This window comes from Medicago truncatula, chromosome 4, assembly GCF_003473485.1.
Source record: "Medicago truncatula cultivar Jemalong A17 chromosome 4, MtrunA17r5.0-ANR, whole genome shotgun sequence".
NCBI classification, from domain to species: domain Eukaryota; kingdom Viridiplantae; phylum Streptophyta; class Magnoliopsida; order Fabales; family Fabaceae; genus Medicago; species Medicago truncatula.
In genome coordinates this window covers 54,643,072-54,661,771 of record NC_053045.1, presented here as the reverse complement: position 1 = coordinate 54,661,771, position 18,700 = coordinate 54,643,072, and the positions used below count along the sequence as shown (strand labels likewise).

General features: G+C 33.5%; 2 protein-coding genes and 1 long non-coding RNA gene across 4 annotated transcripts; all 3 read left to right on the top strand.

Moving 5' to 3' along the window:
* Nucleotides 1-8,608: 8,608 nt before the first annotated feature.
* Nucleotides 8,609-13,579, top strand: LOC11440636 (putative pentatricopeptide repeat-containing protein At5g09950). Of its 2 annotated transcripts, XM_024781436.2 has the most exons (4): nt 8,609-12,547; nt 12,630-12,751; nt 12,853-12,920; nt 13,001-13,579. In XM_024781436.2, exon 1 carries the CDS (start codon nt 8,876-8,878, stop codon nt 11,948-11,950), a length of 3,075 nt encoding a protein of 1,024 aa, XP_024637204.1. In that variant the 5' UTR covers nt 8,609-8,875; the 3' UTR covers nt 11,951-12,547; nt 12,630-12,751; nt 12,853-12,920; nt 13,001-13,579. The 2 variants fall into 2 exon arrangements, with proteins under 2 accessions (XP_024637204.1, XP_024637203.1); XM_024781435.2 differs by having other exon boundaries at nt 12,853-13,579.
* A 2,386-nt stretch (nt 13,580-15,965) lies between these two features.
* Nucleotides 15,966-16,889, top strand: LOC11439207 (probable protein phosphatase 2C 43). The gene is made up of 3 exons (XM_039832813.1): nt 15,966-16,062; nt 16,352-16,734; nt 16,866-16,889. The coding sequence occupies exons 1-3, from the start codon at nt 15,966-15,968 to the stop codon at nt 16,887-16,889; spliced, it is 504 nt and encodes a 167-aa protein (XP_039688747.1).
* A 117-nt stretch (nt 16,890-17,006) lies between these two features.
* Nucleotides 17,007-18,199, top strand: LOC112421035 (uncharacterized). The gene is made up of 3 exons (XR_003010977.2): nt 17,007-17,156; nt 17,395-17,633; nt 17,761-18,199. It is a non-coding gene; the product is annotated as an uncharacterized lncRNA (long non-coding RNA).
* The last annotated feature ends 501 nt before the right edge of the window (nt 18,200-18,700 follow it).

The window sequence follows — 18,700 nt, the reverse complement described above, 5'->3', positions numbered from 1 at the left end:
GCACGTTTTCTTAAAGCAAAAATGCGGTTCGTGGAATTTTTGGGAAAATGATTGTCGCTGGATTTAGCATTGCACTTTAAAAATTGCTCCAAAATCTTTGGTATTTTTAGTAGAAAATAAAATTTATAATAATAAAAAATGAGAATAAATATAATACCATTTTATTAAAATTTGGTAGAAATAGTTAAACCCATCGTTAGACCAAATCTCCATTAGACGCCTCTGAATTATGAATAAGTAACTTAATTCTAAACAATTTTGTTTCAAATTTAGGGGTTTATATTTGCCAAGCAGGAACTAGGAGGAGATTTTATTTCAAACAACATCTAGTCAATCATGTTCAACTATTTACAACCCTTTTGTAGGATAAAACTAATATGGTATTAGTGTTTAATAATGAAATATTCTTCCATGGTCACAAGACCAAATCAATAATGTTTAAACACATACATAAAAAGATTCTCCTCTAAATATTCAATCATCATTTTTATCAATTTTCTCTTTATTATTAAAAAAAAATACTTCTTTATGTGTGTGTGACCAAACACTTTTTCTTTGGTCTTGTGACCATATTAGAATTTCTCTTAGAAGAACTGGTAATAGTTTATAAAGATAAACACTACTTAAAAACAAAGTCTACCTTTTAATGTTGATTGTGTAATAATGAGTTAGCCCTATTATAAAAAGCCTAATCAAAATAATTTCTTCTCTTCGTCAACTCAAGAAGTGAAAACAAAAGCTCATGTTTTGGAAGAGAAGACTAGTTGATTATGACATTAATGATAGTGTTTTCGATGAAGACTCGTCGATGCCACTGGAAGAGCATCAGTGTGGCCAATTTTCCATGGCAGCAGTTCAGTCAAATATGAATATGGAAGATAAAAGCAAAGTTCAGGTTGGCAATGGTGCACTCAAAGTTGGAATTTATGATGGCTTTAAAGGAGACAGCTTCCAAGTATCTATTGAGTGTATTGTTTGTTTCTTTCTGCTTCCGTTTCTTACGTTGTTTTTGGTTCTTATTTGTATGCATGCATGCATATCCAATAGAAAAAACGTGTCTTGTTTTAATACTGGCTTTATGATTGCACCACGACGATGGCAGCTTTTGCAGAATATATGAATGTTTTTTATTGTGAAAGCTTGCTGACTTGGTCAAAATTAGGTCAAGTTTAGGAGTATTAATTATGTATTGTCATTGAATGGTTTTTTTTATGATTCGATTCAAAACTACGTCCTGCTTAACTAAAAGTCAAATACCGAGAACAGCAATTCATGCAAATATGAGGCATGAATATTTACCACCCACCATAGCAAAATATTTATTACCTACTTGCTGTAACACCTAAACATCATCCCTTATGATCTCAACTTAGCACCACTCCCAATAACCAGACCAATAGAAGTTTCATAATTTAACCAGCCTCCACTACATCTAAGTGTTTGAACTTGTAGTATATTAACTTGAGAAATTACATGAGTTTAATTACACTTTTAATTACCCATCTTGTCTCGAATGCGAGTAACAATAATGCAAAGCCACTTAGACTCTGTTTGAAAAAAGAAAACAATTCGTCAAATTCTTTCAATATTTCATTTTAAAGACATTTTTTATATTTTAAATTTTTTTTGAAGAAAATTTGGTGTAGTTATAGTCACTCCAAACTTTATAGTAGATCAATCCTGCACATCATTCATTGTTTTTTATTTTACTTTTGGCTTGTGATAACTATAAACATTTATTTTATGGATCCCAAAATCCCACATTTCACCATATGCAAAAACTTTAATGGGTCACTCTCTAAAACATTGACCTATGTTTTTGTGAAGACACGATATGAATAATCATGCTCTGAGAGCACTATCAGTGGTGTCTTTTGAATTTGTGTCAACCATTGTCGGTTAGGCTACTATTATTCGAGATGTAGTTGGTGGTAAAAGTTGACAACTTATCCAAGAGTGGTCACCGTATCCCAATCTCTCCTTTGTCTTTTATTAACAATATTTTATAATTAGAATGATGAAAAATAATTTGAAAAGTTGAACCCATTATAGTTTTGGGAACTTCTACGATACACTCGTAAATTATGATGTACTGATACTCTTGCTTTCTAAATCTATAAATTAACGATAAATTTTATGAAATAAATAGTTATTGTTGGCATTTATATTTTAAAAAATATTATTTCATAAGAAAAACACATCATTTGTTGTTTATATGAATCATAATATATTATTTTTACATATTATCGTATAAAATAATCAAAGTTCTCTATTATGAGCTTTAAAAATTCAAAAAAATTCAATTTTATTTCGTTGACACTTTTGGTAAATAAGATTTAATCATTATAATTATAAATGATAAAAAATACTTTTCTTCAAAAAATAACTCATCTGCATAACTACCGTGTCTTTCACTTAAATTGGATTAAAAAATATATAAAATTAAAGGGAGTTTCTACGGTACACCCTTAAATTAAGGTGTACCGGTACACCTATTTCTTAATTCAATAAGTTAACAATCATTTTTTTGTAATAAAGAGATGTCTATCGACTTTTATATTTTAAAAAATATCATTTCATAAGAAAAAATATGATTTCATCATTTATAAGAATCATACTAATTTTTTTAACATTTTATCCAAAAAAATAATCAATATTCAATATTATGAGTATTAAAAATTAAAAAAATTTGAATTTTGATTTGCCGACACTTTTAAAAAATAAAATATAATTATTATAATTGTAACTAATAGAAAATATATTTTTTCTAAGAAAAAATATTCATTAATATATGGGTGTACCGGTACACTCAATTTTTTTGAGTGTACCGTAGAAATTGCCAAAATTAAAAGCAAATGAAAATGTGGATATAGTATGAGGTACAAAGGGATGGCAAAACAGGTTTGGCCCGACGGGTCAGTCTGTGTAGCCCGCCTATTTTGACGGATGGGTTGAGATTTTGAACCCGTCATTTGTAGGGTGTCCGTCCCACATAACCCACTAAAAAACGGGGCGGTGATGGGGCGGGCGCGTTGGTCCGTCGGGCTTAAGCAAAAAAATTTAAAGACTAATTATTATTGCTTAATATTTTTTTTTGTTGGTGTGGATTTAGACATTGAATTCAATTTTTATTTTTGGATTTGAGAATTTTCTTATGGTTTTCTTGTTGGTTTAATTTTTGTTGGTGTGGATTTAAACATAGAATCCAAGTTTTGTTCAAGTTGTTGGATTTGAGACTATTTCATTAAAGTTTTATGGTTTCCTTTTTGCTTTAATGGATCATGGATGTTCGAAGTTTAGTTTTATATATAATTTTTTTTTGAATGATCTTTTATTTTATGTTATGTTTACACGTTTTTGCGAATTTATCAATTATTTTAAAAATAAAAAAAGTTGACGGGGCACCTCTATCAACCCACCAATCCGCCATAAAACGGGGCGAGGTGAGATTTTCAATCCACCATCACTAGTTGGCCCGCCCCGCTCCTTTTCTGGCGGGTTAATGACGGGGCGGGGCAAGGTGGGTTACAATGGGACCATTTAAGAGTTTTTATGGGTGTTATTGATATTTACAAAATGAAGTCAAAGTTGAGTATGGTCATTTATACCACCAAATTAAGTGGCACAAATGTGAGTGCTCATAAGATCTTTCAAAAATAGTACTAGTAGCTCCTTCTTCTCAATTATGACAAATATGGTTATCGGAAGAAAAAATCCTGGCACATTATATCCCTTATTTTTCTTCACAAAAAAAAGCCTTCTCGATAATCTCACAAACAAGGTAAAACATAAATAAGATAAAGTGGTTCGTACAAGTCAAAAATCAAAAATGAAATTCATTCAAGTCAATATATCGATGAAGGAGCCACGAGCTTATGCCTAGCGTGTCAATGTTGCATCTAAATTCTGGAAGAATTTAACTTTTGGTTTTAATTAAAAGAGCGGCGATAGGTACATACCCTAACGTGGCGTACCACTATCATGCACATTCCACATGTCACATTTTAATGTAAAATAATAGGAAAGACTGTCAACAATAAGGGGCAATTATGTAAAGTCATCTCTGCAAGTTTCTCTTTTCCCCTCTATTCTATTTATTCGTTCTCTCATGTGACTTGTGAAAAACACAGCTGCTGCCACCGTCCATCTTCTAATCATCGCCGTCGTCTCCCTCCATCTCAAATAATCAAAGAAAGATCACGCAAGTTTAGAACGTAAAACAAGATGAAGACTGACAAGCAACGACTCCGTGGTTCGCAAGATCTGGGATCACGACGGTGGTGGCGGTGACGGAGATGAGTGAGAGTGAACGTGAGGCAGAGGTGGAAGAAAGTGATGAAGGGTGGGACGGAGGGTGTGACCAGTGGTGAAAGAGGAGGGAGAAAAGAGGAAGATGATGAAGGAGGAGGTCAGAGGTGATGACGGCGGCGACGGTGGGGGCAGAGGGTGTGGGCGGTGGAGAGAAGAAAGAGATGGTGGATTACTGTGTTGGTAGAGAGAGCGATTGGGTTTGTGGAGGAAGAGAGAGAATGTTGTGTTGGTTTTCTTTTTTAATTAATAAAAATAAATGAATGAATAATTAAATAAATGCCACATAAGCTGTGTGTATGGGTGCTACAAGGAAAAAGGGTGTCCATGTATAATTATTGTAATTAAAAACATTGTGCTTTTTCAACTTGGGCATTATAGTGTTGTTAAAGAGTGTGATTTTTAGTATTTTTAAAATGATATTCTATATTATATTTGTGAGAAAAATAATGCTAGCAATAAACAATATTATTTTTCTACAAACAGCAATAAATATTTTAATACACATTTTAGAACATATTTTTTTATTTGTTAAAATTCACATGGATCCTACTAAATTATATGATATCATATAAATTTATAGTATTCATACGAATTTTAACAGATCAAAGAGTAGGTTGAAAAATACTATGTTAAAATGTTTATGTTGTTATTTTGTCTAAAAATGATGGAAAGTGTGATGTTAAAATGTATATTAAACTATTAGAGCGTGAAATAAAAAATGTAAATACAAATGTAATAGTGCTATATATCTCATGAACTGAAAAATCAATATGTTGTTATTTTTTTCCGATAATGATGAAATCCAATTGAGTATAGTTTTTCTTTTCTTTTTCTTTTTGAAATAAAAAACATAGACATTAAGAACTGCAAAGTTTGTAATTGAGTCTGTTTGTTTTAGATTTCTTATATAAAAAACCCACATATATCATTTTTAAGTGTTTGTTTAAGATTAAAAAAAAATAAAAAATCTACTATGGTTCTTAATTTATAAAAAAAAAAACTATTTTGATTCTAAAATGAATATTGGCTTTTCTCAAAAACAAAGAGGTAACACATACAAATTAAAACTTTTTATTTTGAAAAAACTAAATTAGTCCATCTAAATTGACATCAGAGAAAATCGAATCTGAGATCTTGAGGAGGAGCACACTCTCAGGTCTCAAGCCAATACCACTAGGCCAACCCAAGTGGGTTATAACACTTTTTTTTTTTATATAGTTTTCATGGTTAGTAAACAAACATAACAACGAGGTAACACATACAAATTAAAACTTTTTTTTAAATAGTTTTCATGGTTCGTCCCTGTGAGCTTAGCTCAGTTGGTAGGGACAAATGTATAAAATATGCAAGGTCGGGTTCTAACCCCAGCCACAAAAAAAAAATAGTTTTCATGGTTTCTTAAAAAAAAATAGTTTTCATGGTTAGTAAACAAACATAAATAGTTTAAGAACTTTTTAAAAAAAATCTAAAAGAAAAATTCTAGATTCTTTTAACACAAAATATATTTTTTATAACGAATGCCATGATTTTTCGCAGAAGTTGTTGGACACCATTTTAAAATATAACTACAAATTTTGTTTTCCTAATAACTACAAAGTTTACTTTCGAAGATTTTTTCTTTCTTATTCATAAGTTTTGGGATACACTCTGCAATTAGAAACAAAACAAATACGCCCTTAGTTTTTCGTAATGAAAAATAGGTAAAAACATAGTAGTGGATCTTTTTTTTTTTCCTCTAAAACATTTGTGTATCTTTACAAAGTCATGTACATTAATGTCGTGTCTCATTGATTTTATTTTATTATACAAAAAGAATTAGATGTTTGTATCTTGTTGTCCATTTGTTTTTAATTCACATGAAATATATATATTTTAAAGTAAGGTTCTTTAAAAAAAATATCACAATGACATCATCACCTTGCTCATCCAACTTCACCCCAATTATTTTCTAACATGGACTCAAAAACCAAAAAGCAGTAGTAAACCATATCTTGTGAAAAAAAATAAAATATTCATCGACTATTAATAAAACTCTAATTCTTACTCGTTAAATCAATAATGAATTGTTTTCCAACAACATATATGGATCAGGAAGAATACGATTATACATGTGTCTATGATATGCAAAATCATGTATAGGCAAACCCATGTTCCTGCATACGTCTATCTATTCTGATAAACAATAAGTTTGTGAACGTGAAAAATAAAATATCCATCAATTATTAAAAAAATCTCATCCTTACTCGTCAAACCACTGCTGAACTTTTTTCCAGCGGTAAAAACAGACCAGGAAGAATATGAACTTTTTTCCAGCGGTAAATACAAACCAGGAAAAATCTCATCCTTACATGTTTTTAGTGGGTAGTATTATATGCAAAAACATTTATAGTCAAACCATGTTCTTAGATACTTCTATAAGTGACTAAACTTTCGAGTGTATGTTCATTTTTGAAGACCATGTTTGTAGATTGACATTAAACATTGGTGTATGGACACTTGTAATTGAGAGTTTATAATTTTAAATTTAAATTTGATTAAAAATTTGAGAGCAAATTTAATTAAAACATGAATTCTCGAGCATTTCAATTTGTTGCTTTTTGTGAATCTGAGCTTTACAAAATTTGAGGTCTATGGTGTATGGATACTTGTAATTGAGAGTTTATAATTTTAAATTTAAATTTGATTAAAAATTTGAGAGCAAATTTAATTAAAACATGAACTCTCGAGCATTTCAATTTGTTGCTTTTTGTGAATCTGAGCTTTACAAAATTTGAGGTCTATGGCTCTATGTAGTAGTAGTTCATCTTGCACGTGGACATAATCTACCTTGGATAAAAGGACATTAAAAAAATTCTTTATTTTAAAGATAAAATTTAGGTGTATTTTCTTACATGTTTTCCGTATGATTCTTCACATAAAATTTACTTTTTGTAGTTATAATTTTTTTTAGAAAATTGTGAATTTGAGAAATCATATGTAGTTATGAGTATTATATGTGAAGAACCGCACACAAAACATTTAAGAAAATGTACATGAGCTTTATCCTATTGTTTGTCGAGAAGCACATCATGTTATCATTGGTCACAAAACATCTAATTTTCAGTTCGCTAACTATTTTTCAAAAAGATTTTTTAACGTGTATTTTTATATAGTCAAAAATGTCGTGTCATTGTAAATTCATACTTTTTTCTGTCTATATTATAAGGCAAAATTAATTTTTTAGATTCATTTAATAAATGATGTATATAGCTCATAATATTGACCAAATACATTATTCATTGAATAAATTTAAAAAGAGAATTTTCTCTTTTAAAAGAGACCGTAGTAGTGCACATAAATGGATGTGTCACGATTCAGACCTAAGTCATGACGTCTAACCTAACAAATGCGACATTTTAATCATCTGAGTCAGACTTTGTAGATTTTAATGAGTGATCTAAATGCATTGATTAAGAAATTCATCAAAGAAAATTTTGTGTTGGAAATAAAAAAAAATGTTTTTCATTTTTTAAATACAAAAAAAATTTGTTATTCAATAAAGAAATACTTTATTGTAAAGTAAAAATTAAAATAAGAAAATAGTGGCGGATATGTTTTCTCTTGGTTGGGAGGAAGGTGGTGAGGCTTGGAGTTGGCGGAGACGGTTGTGGGCGTGGGAGGAGGAGATGGTAGAAGAGTGTAGGCTTTTACTTGATACTGTTTGTGTGCAGTCTAATGTTTCTGACAGATGGTAGTGGGATCCGGATATTCATGATGGTTATACAATTAAAGGTGCATATCAAATTCTTGGTCTCTCCTATTCCAATCGCAACAGATGATCTAATATGGCACAAACAGGTTTCTTTAAAGGTGCCCATAGTTGCTTGGCGATTGTTGAAGGACAGGTTACCAACCAAAATCAACTTGCAAAGGCGGGGCTCTCTTAGGGACGCGACCAACACGTGTGTAGCGGGGTGTGATTTTCCTGAGATGGCATCCCATTTGTTTATGCATTGTGAGGTTTTTAACTCCTTATGGTAGCTTATAAGGAATTGGATTGGTGTGTCAGGAGTTGACCTTCAAAATATTCGTGACCATTTCTATCAATTTATTCATTCTACAGGTCATTAAGAGCGTGTAGGTCGTTTCTTCAGTTGGTTTGGTTGTTGTGTGTTTGGCTGGTTTGGAACTAACACTACAACAGGTTATTTAATAACATTGAAACACCGGTTATGCAGCTTTTAGAAAAAGCAAAATCACGTTCGTAGCAGTGGCTAAAAGCTCATAATATTTCTTTTGTATATGGTTCTCAAAGATGTTGTCGGACCCTTTAATTTGTTTGGGTATCGATTGACCTTATTCATTGTAAACTCTATGCACGACTCTTTGTTTTCCGGGGTGGAGCCCTTAGTACACCTTGTACTTCGGTGTATTCACCGCCGTTGTTAATATATCCATTTTGATTTCTTAAAAAAATATAAAAAAAATACTCTACTTCCCTCCTAAAATTTTATTTTTCAAAAGCATCTCTCACTTTGTAACCTTCTCAAACTCATGAATTTTGCAAGTGATAGTTAAACAAACTATGATACTCTGCTGCTATAGGCGTTTATTAAACAAATACAATTCAACTTACACTTTCCTCCGTCACTATACATTTTCTCATTCTCAATTACAACAGCTGGATTCGGAATTCGATAGATACAAAACCTCTTCTTCCTTATACGATGCCAATCACCTTCATTTACAACTCTACAAAACCGGTTTCACTGACGATGTTTTCTTTTGCAATACTCTTATCAACATATATGTTAGAATTGGTAACTTAGTTTCTGCTCGGAAACTGTTTGATGAAATGCCGCAAAAGAATCTCGTTTCTTGGTCTTGTTTAATTTCAGGCTATACGCAAAATAGAATGCCCGATGAAGCGTGTTCTTTGTTCAAAGGGGTGATTTCTAGTGGTTTGTTGCCCAATCATTTTGCCGTTGGTAGTGCTCTTCGAGCTTGTCAACAATGTGGTTCGACTGGGATTAAACTTGGGATGCAGATTCATGCCTTTATTTGTAAATTGCCGTGTGTTTCCGATATGATTTTGTCAAATGTGCTTATGTCTATGTATTCTGATTGTTCTGGTTCCATCGATGATGCTCATCGTGTTTTTGATGAGATAAAGTTTAGAAATTCTGTGACGTGGAATTCTATTATTTCTGTTTATTGTCGAAGGGGAGATGCGGTTTCTGCTTTTAAGCTGTTTTCCGTAATGCAAATGGAAGGTGTAGAGCTTAATTTAAGGCCTAATGAATATACTTTGTGTAGTTTAGTAACTGCTGCGTGTTCTCTGGCTGACTGTGGACTGGTTTTGCTCGAGCAGATGCTGACTAGAATTGAGAAATCCGGATTCTTACGTGATTTATATGTTGGTAGTGCTTTGGTTAATGGGTTTGCAAGATATGGTTTAATGGATTGCGCTAAAATGATTTTCAAGCAGATGTATGATCGCAATGCTGTGACTATGAATGGGTTAATGGTTGGACTGGCAAGGCAGCACCAGGGTGAAGAAGCAGCTAAAGTATTTAAGGAAATGAAAGATTTAGTGGAAATAAACTCGGAATCTCTTGTTGTTCTTTTAAGCACTTTTACTGAATTTTCAAATTTAAAGGAAGGGAAGAGAAAAGGTCAGGAGGTTCACGCTTACCTGTTTCGCAGTGGTTTAGTTGATGCTCGGATTTCAATTGGAAATGCACTTGTTAATATGTATGGTAAATGTACTGCCATTGATAATGCTTGCTCAGTTTTTCAACTCATGCCTAGTAAAGATACTGTCTCGTGGAACTCTATGATCTCTGGCCTTGACCACAATGAGCGATTTGAGGAAGCAGTTTCCTGTTTCCATACAATGAAGAGAAATGGAATGGTGCCCTCAAATTTCTCTGTTATTAGTACCTTGAGTTCGTGTTCAAGCCTGGGTTGGTTAACGTTAGGACGACAGATACATGGTGAAGGGTTCAAATGGGGACTTGATTTGGATGTTTCAGTTTCAAATGCCCTCTTAACATTATATGCTGAAACTGATTCTATCAATGAATGTCAGAAAGTTTTCTTTCAGATGCCAGAGTACGATCAGGTTTCTTGGAATTCTTTTATTGGTGCGCTAGCAAAATATGAGGCATCAGTTTTACAAGCTTTAAAATATTTCCTGGAGATGATGCAAGCTGGATGGAGACCTAATAGAGTAACATTTATAAATATTTTAGCGGCAGTTTCTTCATTTTCAGTTTTAGGACTGGGCCATCAAATCCATGCTTTAATCTTAAAATACTCTGTTGCTGATGACAATGCTATTGAGAATGCACTTCTAGCTTTCTATGGAAAGTGTGAGCAGATGGAGGACTGTGAGATTATCTTTTCTAGAATGTCTGAGCGAAGAGATGAAGTTAGTTGGAATTCAATGATTTCTGGATACCTACACAGTGGCATCCTGCACAAGGCCATGGATTTGGTGTGGCCTATGATGCAAAGGGGACAGAAATTGGATGGTTTCACATTTGCCACTGTTCTCAGTGCTTGTGCTTCAGTTGCAACATTAGAGCGCGGTATGGAAGTTCATGCATGTGCTGTAAGAGCTTGTTTAGAATCTGATGTTGTTGTTGGAAGTGCGCTAGTTGACATGTACGCGAAGTGCGGAAAGATAGATTACGCTTCGAGGTTCTTCGAATTGATGCCAGTCAGGAACATATATTCTTGGAATTCAATGATTTCAGGTTATGCACGCCATGGACATGGACAAAAAGCTCTAAAGATTTTTACACGAATGAAACAGCATGGCCAATCACCAGATCATGTCACCTTTGTCGGGGTTCTATCAGCTTGTAGTCATGTAGGGTTAGTTGATGAAGGATATAAGCATTTCAAATCAATGGGTGAAGTTTATGGACTATCTCCCCGAATAGAACACTTTTCTTGTATGGTAGACCTCCTCGGGAGGGCAGGTGATGTTAAAAAGATAGAGGACTTTATCAAAACAATGCCAATGGATCCTAATATCCTTATTTGGAGAACAGTTTTAGGAGCATGCTGCCGAGCTAACGGCCGTAATACAGAGCTAGGGCAGAGGGCTGCAAAGATGCTTATTGAGCTAGAGCCGCAGAATGCTGTGAATTATGTACTTCTTTCTAACATGCATGCTGCTGGTGGGAATTGGGAAGATGTGGTAGAAGCTAGGTTGGCAATGAGGAAAGCAGCAGTGAAGAAAGATGCTGGATGTAGCTGGGTCAACATGAAGGATGGAGTTCATTTGTTTGTGGCTGGAGATCAAACACACCCTGAAAAAGAAAAAATCTATGAAAAGCTCAAGGAGCTAATGAACAAAATAAGGGATGCTGGATATGTGCCTGAAACCAAATATGCACTCTATGATCTGGAGCTTGAGAACAAAGAAGAACTCCTTAGCTATCATAGTGAAAAACTAGCAATTGCTTTCGTTCTCACTCGCAAATCTGAACTGCCAATTAGGATAATGAAGAACCTTCGGGTTTGTGGTGACTGTCACACTGCTTTCAAATACATATCAAAGATTGTTGGTCGACAGATAATTTTACGAGATTCAAATAGATTTCACCATTTCGGTGGTGGCATGTGTTCTTGTGGGGATTATTGGTGAACAACTAAACAACTGTATAGTTTCTTTGGATCTATCTACAGCATGGAAATACTGTCCACAAGATTCTTCACCATTGTTGGCTGCATGTTTACGTGCTTGTAATTTGATTCATGTAGGCAACCCCACTTAGTGGGATAAGGTTTGCTTGTTGTTGTTGTAATAGCAAAGAAGAGTGAAGAAAAATAGTGAGACACATATTGAAATTGATTGGCATATTATATTAGCTGATAGAGATAGAAGCGTGGCAATGTCTGGTAGTTTGATGACAGTTCACCACTAAGAGAAGCATAGGTGCAATTTTTGGGAACTCTGACTATGTCTTTGTTTAGGCGGTTATCTGAATTAAAATCAGATTTGGACCCAACTAGTACAACAGAGCACAATTAGAAAGGAAGACATTGGTTGTGTTTTTGTGACCTGAATTTATTCATTTTTTGTATGTCTTCTTACTGTAACTTTTCATTGACTCCTAATAAGAAAAATGCTTTATGATGTCGTGGAGAACATTGATCAGAACCGGTTGAGAATCCTTACATATTAACATTCAAGTCAAAATCAATAAGACGGGAATAGAAGTTCGAGAAGCTTATTTTGATGGTCTGTTTGTTTCTTATTTAAAATTACTTGTCTCATTTAATTTGTTTATGGTTTGTTTGATGGTCTGTTTGTATACTTGCAGTTATGGAGTCATCGCTAAGACATGACTCAGTGGAGACCTGCTTGTTTTTTGGAAGGATTTGTAACAAATGGATTTTTTTTTGGAATGCATACTGTTTTTTTGAAAGGAGTCTGGAATATTTAGTAAGTTGTGCACACTGTTGCATACTTGTTGCTTACTGCTTACTGCATATTGCATACTGCTAAATTTCATGCACACTGCATGTTTTCCCTATTGCTTTCAGCCACTGCCTCTTGCTACTTGCTGCCACTGAGACGGGTGAACAAGACTGACCTTATTGGTGCTGAGAAGGTATTGTTGTTGTTAAGGCATCAAAGGAAATTCCAAAGGCTGCTCTTGTTTGGTCATTGACTTATGTTAGTGCTTTATAGATTGCAACTATGAAAGCGGATCATAGATGATAATGCAGTTTGTGATTTGTTTGAGTTTCGTTTTGCTTTCTTTGCAAGCATCTCAAACATGAGGAAAAGAGATGCATGGAAGAGCTGCAGTGCACCAAAAGGGGTTTCGTAGACTGAAAGAAATTCATGTTAGCTAGGCATTGCAGCTCTTAGCAGCAAATGTTAGAAGCAGTTAGAAGCAAATGCTGTTGGCAATCCAAATAGTGCTAATAATGGTAAATGTTTGATTATGCTTGGTTGTGCATGTAAAGATGAGCTAGGCATTGCACACAGCCATTGCGCTGAGGCATGTTTCTAGATTAAAAGGAAACACGTAATTTTTGTTAATGTTTGTTCATTACTAGTTCGTAGATCAATATTCATTATTTGTGTATTTCAGTTCTGCATAAATGTTTGCTATATTGACCTTGTTCAGGATGTTGTGTACTTCTGAATTCGTATTTCCTTAGGGACTAAATAGGCCTTTAAGTTCTCATTACTTAATACTGTGATTGGGAATGATTTCTAAGAAAGAAAAGAAGGAAAAAGAAACCTATTGGCATTGTACTATTTCGTCTTTGTGTAATGACTTGTCTTTTGAACTCTTTTCAATTTTGCAGCATCCATATAAATATAGCATTAGACGAGAACAGGACTCATGCTGCAATTTTTATTTTTTATTTTTCATTTAAATTAAACTAGTTCTCTTGACATATATCTTGCAGACCACAACCCTCATTGCTATTAGAGAGAGGTGTTGTTTATTTGAGCGAGTGATCATTAAAGAAGCATTGAAGCAGAAGTAGCTTCAATTATGAACTATTGAACAATTTGATCACTGTGTTGAAACTTAAGCCTAACTTACTCTGTCATTGGTATGTTATTTAGCTTGTTATATTCTCTTGAATGTGTCTGAGTTTATTATTCCTCCTATTTTATAACACAGTAAAGTATTAACATATAAAACTTTTCCCTAACCTAATGCCATGGATGGATGGTGCATCTACCAGAAACAGGGGACGCACTGATGGTGAAACTGTTTCATATGTATGAATGGAGAAACGTAAAATATAATATAAAACATAAACAAATCACACTTCTGCTAACATATTACTAATTAAATAAGCGTCTTGAAATATATAATATATCTACCAAGCACACTTTTGATCCTAAAGTAAGAAAGATAGCCATGTAAATAACATATCAATATAGTTCACCAAGTGCTGGTGCATGTTAAACCTTCCAATAAAATCCCAGAGGTTGATGTGTTGAAGTCATTTGAAGAAACTGTAAACCTGAGAGGGTTGCAAACAACTTTCAAAGACCGCCAGGGGGAAGGAAAGATATTCTTGTACTTAATAAAGGAAGACACAACGAGTCCAAACTCCACCATTCCATCTTTGCTGCTCAAAGGGCCTCCAAAATCCAAAGACTTGTGCACCGACGGTGTCATATTAATCACGCTCTTTCTATGGGTGGTGAAAGATGGCCGACATGATTTCTTTAGGACGAGAGCTTCACCTCGGTAAAAAACCTCAACAGAGACCGCGTTGTAATAGACACGAGAAAACCATGTAGGGTTATTTACCGAGACCGAAATATTGAACTTGGCTGTGACTTGGGTGCCGTTAACTGTAAGTGAGTTGAGTGAACCCCCGGGTCGACTCGGAATGTTGGGATGTCGGTACTGTAAACGTCCATCAAAAGTTGGATGAGACCCGGGACAATGATGAGCACAAGGATGGAGAAGAATAAAAAACGGCCTGTGGAACACGAAGGCATTGCTAGAGTGTTTGTATTTATGAGTACAAGTTGCTAACTGGAAATCAATATATGTCATACCACTTTGTGTATGTTCAATTTTCAAAGTGTAAACCCACACTATTTTAAAGCAATAAGAGAGTGAATATTAAATAGTGTTTAAAAGAGAGTCTTGCTAGGTTACTCTTCTCCTAAAACCTAGTCAATAAACTTAAGAGGCACAAAGTAATTATGCATAACTCGTTGAACTCAGTATTCTTTAGAAATTGGATAGTGTATACCAAAATTTAAGAATTACAAAGAAAACTTTGTAGTTAGATTTAAGATTTTTTTTTTATTTGTTAAATGAAGTTATATTTCATAAATTACTACTTTTGTAGTAGTTTATTAATTGAGAAAAAGAGTAGATGGGATAGGCTGCTAGTGGGTGCCCAACAACTTCAGCCAATAAGCATGGTGCCGCAAAATTCCACCAGATAATAATAAACCTAGTGTTTAAAGAGTATAATTCGGGAAGAGAAAAAAAAAAAAAAAAAAGCTAAATTGTATTTTTGGTCACTTAACTATTTAGGTAGTATTGTTTTGGTCCTCTAATTAAAATTCTATTTATCTTGGTCCTTTAACTTCTTTCTGGTATACATTTTGGTCCTTTCTGTTAGTTTTAATTAAAAAACATTAGGTTTTCTTCATCTTTTTTTTCTCTTTTTCATTTTCATATGATCTCCATCAACCTTCAACAACAAGAGTCCCATAAAAATTTCAGAAAAAAATGAAGAAAACCTAACGTTTTTGAATTAAAACTAACGGAAAGGACCAAAATGTGAACGAGAAGAAACTAAGGAACCAAAATAAATCGAATTTTAGTTAAGGGACCAAAGCGATACTACCTAAATAGTTAAGGGACCAAAAATACAATTTAGCCAAAAAAAAAAAAAACAACAACATGCTGATTTTCTGTTACATACGATATATAGAACTTTCAAACTCATCCTTTCTCCTTCAATATTTTCTCTATAATCACGTTTTTTTTATCTTTTAGAGATATTCTTGAGATGTATCATCCATATCCAGCTCTCTACCAAGCAAGCCTTGATGCCTGGGAAAGGGAAAGAAAAACGGTTCATTATGAGACTTTGATGTAGACCCTTTGGCATGGTCGATACCATTGGATAAGCATCACTGTGGCCAATTCTCCATGGCTGCGGTTCAGTCAAATGTAAATATGGAAGATCACAGTGAAGTTAAGGTTGGCAATGGTGCACTCTTTGTTGGAGTTTATGATGGCTACAAAGGCGACACGGCATCTAATATGTCAGGAATCACATTTTCCAGGCTCTAGTGAGTGAGTCTTGTTTGTTTCTGCTTTGATTTTTTGTACATTCTTTTTATTCATTGTTTGTGTTTGCTTTTGCATGCATGTATGTTTATTAAATCTATCAAGTAATTGTTTCAATAAAATAAAACTCACATATAACATATTCGCATTAATTAGGTTTGAACGATAAACTTCCAAATGCTATAATATTGCCATATGTGTAGTTTTTAAGTCTAGAAGTGTGATGAACTGGTTATAAATTGCAGGGCATGTTCAGGAGAATGATAACAATATGTCTCTAGACATTCCTAGGAAAGTTGTTTCTGAAATTGAGACAGGGTTTATTGAGTTTGCCCGAAGACATTACGTGCAACTTGGTCAACCAAAGATTGGTATAGTTAGTTCAGGTTGTCTGATTTGTATCATAGAGAGAAGGACATTATATCTCGCCAACGTTGGAGACTCGCGCGCTATACTTGGTTCTAAGATGGGTATTGGTCCATTTAAAAGACTGTGTGTTAAGCAAATGGCTAGAGATCACAGTTGTAATAATCAGAATATTCGAGATGAACTCGCTGTATTGCATGATGATAATTGGATTTGCAACTATAATGACGGAGCATGGCGTGTTAGGAACACAAGCAGCGAGGTATATTTTTATTTTTTATTTGCTTTCGATCTACCTTCTAGTATAAGTAACCATCCAACATCGTATGCAAATTAGTGCTTGAGAAGTGATAATTGTATAGGCCCTTTGTGACAAATGCTTCATAATTTAAGGTGTCTTTGGTGTCTGGCACATGACACCAACCAAGACATGTGGTTATATTTAATCACTTGTATATTTTACAATGATTGCTGGTGTATCTATTAGTATTGTGTGTTAATCACTTGTAATGCTCATGTAGTCATACCGTGGGAGTCTGATCAAGTGAGAATGCTGCTCCCAAGACTTCATTTCTTTTTTGCCGCTAGATGCGGCTGCGCTGTCCATTCCGGCGGTCTCCAAGAAACCTCTTTTCTGGGATCAACTTCAGTCCTCTTCTTCACTTCATATACAACTACTCTCTGGTAAAAGAAATAGTGTTCGATAAGATAACTTACAACGGATGATGATTAAGCTAATTGATTTAATTTATAGGATTTCATAAAGTTAACGGTTGAATTAATTTATAAATATGAAATCACATAAACATAATAGATTTAATTTTTTATGTATGCACATTATTGATTGAGTTTTATCTATACTATATTATTTTAATTATTTTTGATTCACTTCTATGCTACTCATTGCTTGTTGACTTGACAGACAAGCAGATGTATAGGCAATGCGTATATGAAGAAGGCACCACCATTCACCACATGGACATCATACAAAGTCCCTTGGAGGGAAGATGTGCTTTCAACTTTTACTAGACCTTTGCTATCAGCCGAACCAGAGATTTATTCAAGAGTTTTAAAAGACACTGATAGATTCATCATATTTGGATCTGGTGGATTTTGAAAATGTGTGACACTGCTAAAATTGTTAATGCTAGTCCACGAGATGTATGTATATGGCTTGTTCTTGCTGATTACTTATTTTTATTATTTATTTATTTATCAGTATATAATATTTGTTAGCTAGTTATTGGTTTGTTTGTTTATGATATGTTATGATGTATATTTGGTGTAGGGGATTGCAAAAAGACTTGCAACGTATGCTCTACAGATTGCAGCTGGAAGAAGGAAAAATATATATAGAGACATATTACATTATCCTAAGGGAAGTTTTGTTAGTGGAGGGCGGTGTTTTAGTCAGAGTGCCAGGCCAGATTATCATCATGATATTGTTGTGATTGTTATCTATATGGACAAAATGTCGAATGGGGCTGTGAGTCCACAAATCATGTCTTATAGAGGTCACTTTAACACATTTCAACCTTAAGATTTTAGAAATCTTTAGTTGCATTGCATGTGTCTATCTGACATATGCCAAAAGGATTATGTCTAACACATACAAAATATATTTTTTATATATAAAAGTTGTTAGTTTTTTTAGCATTTTTTTTTTTTTGTCTAAGTTGTCAAGTTGTTCATCATTTTTTTAGGACGTCTTTACTCGTATCTAGTGACACCACAATCAATCTAGTATTTAATCAAGTAGATTGTCTATATCAAATTATTTGAACATATTTTCTGTATAAGTTTCTTGATGCACGAAATCTCATTTAAATAATAAATTTGCAAATTCAAACAAACTTTGGACATTCAACATATCTCATTTCAAACATTTATATAATCAATAGATTTTAGAATCTCTTCAAGAGTTCTAATAATATTTATATCATCATCATAAAATTGATTATAACAAATTCATTTATAAATCTTTAAAATGGACAACTGATATCATCTCTTCAATAGTTTTAATAATGTCTCGCAAAAACTAAATCATGCAGGAGGTTTCATATAGTTATTCAACTTACTTCAGGTGAATATGTCTCTTCAAATAATTGATAGACACTTATCAATTTACTGAACATATTAAACTCTATATTTATGTATTTTATCAATCTAATTACCTTTTCCCCTGAAAATCGTATATTTTATGATTAACTTCACAATTACTCATACAT

Coding starts and splice junctions, on each gene's coding strand:
- LOC11439207 (XM_039832813.1), top strand. CDS start 15,966: ATGGCTGCGGTTCAGTCAAATGTAAATATGGAAGATCACAGTGAAGTT. Junction 16,063..16,351: donor AGTTTATGATGGCTACAAAG/GCGACACGGCAT, acceptor TATAAATTGCAG/GGCATGTTCAGGAGAATGAT. Junction 16,735..16,865: donor TTAGGAACACAAGCAGCGAG/GTATATTTTTAT, acceptor TCATAATTTAAG/GTGTCTTTGGTGTCTGGCAC.
- LOC11440636 (XM_024781436.2), top strand. CDS start 8,876: ATGATACTCTGCTGCTATAGGCGTTTATTAAACAAATACAATTCAACT.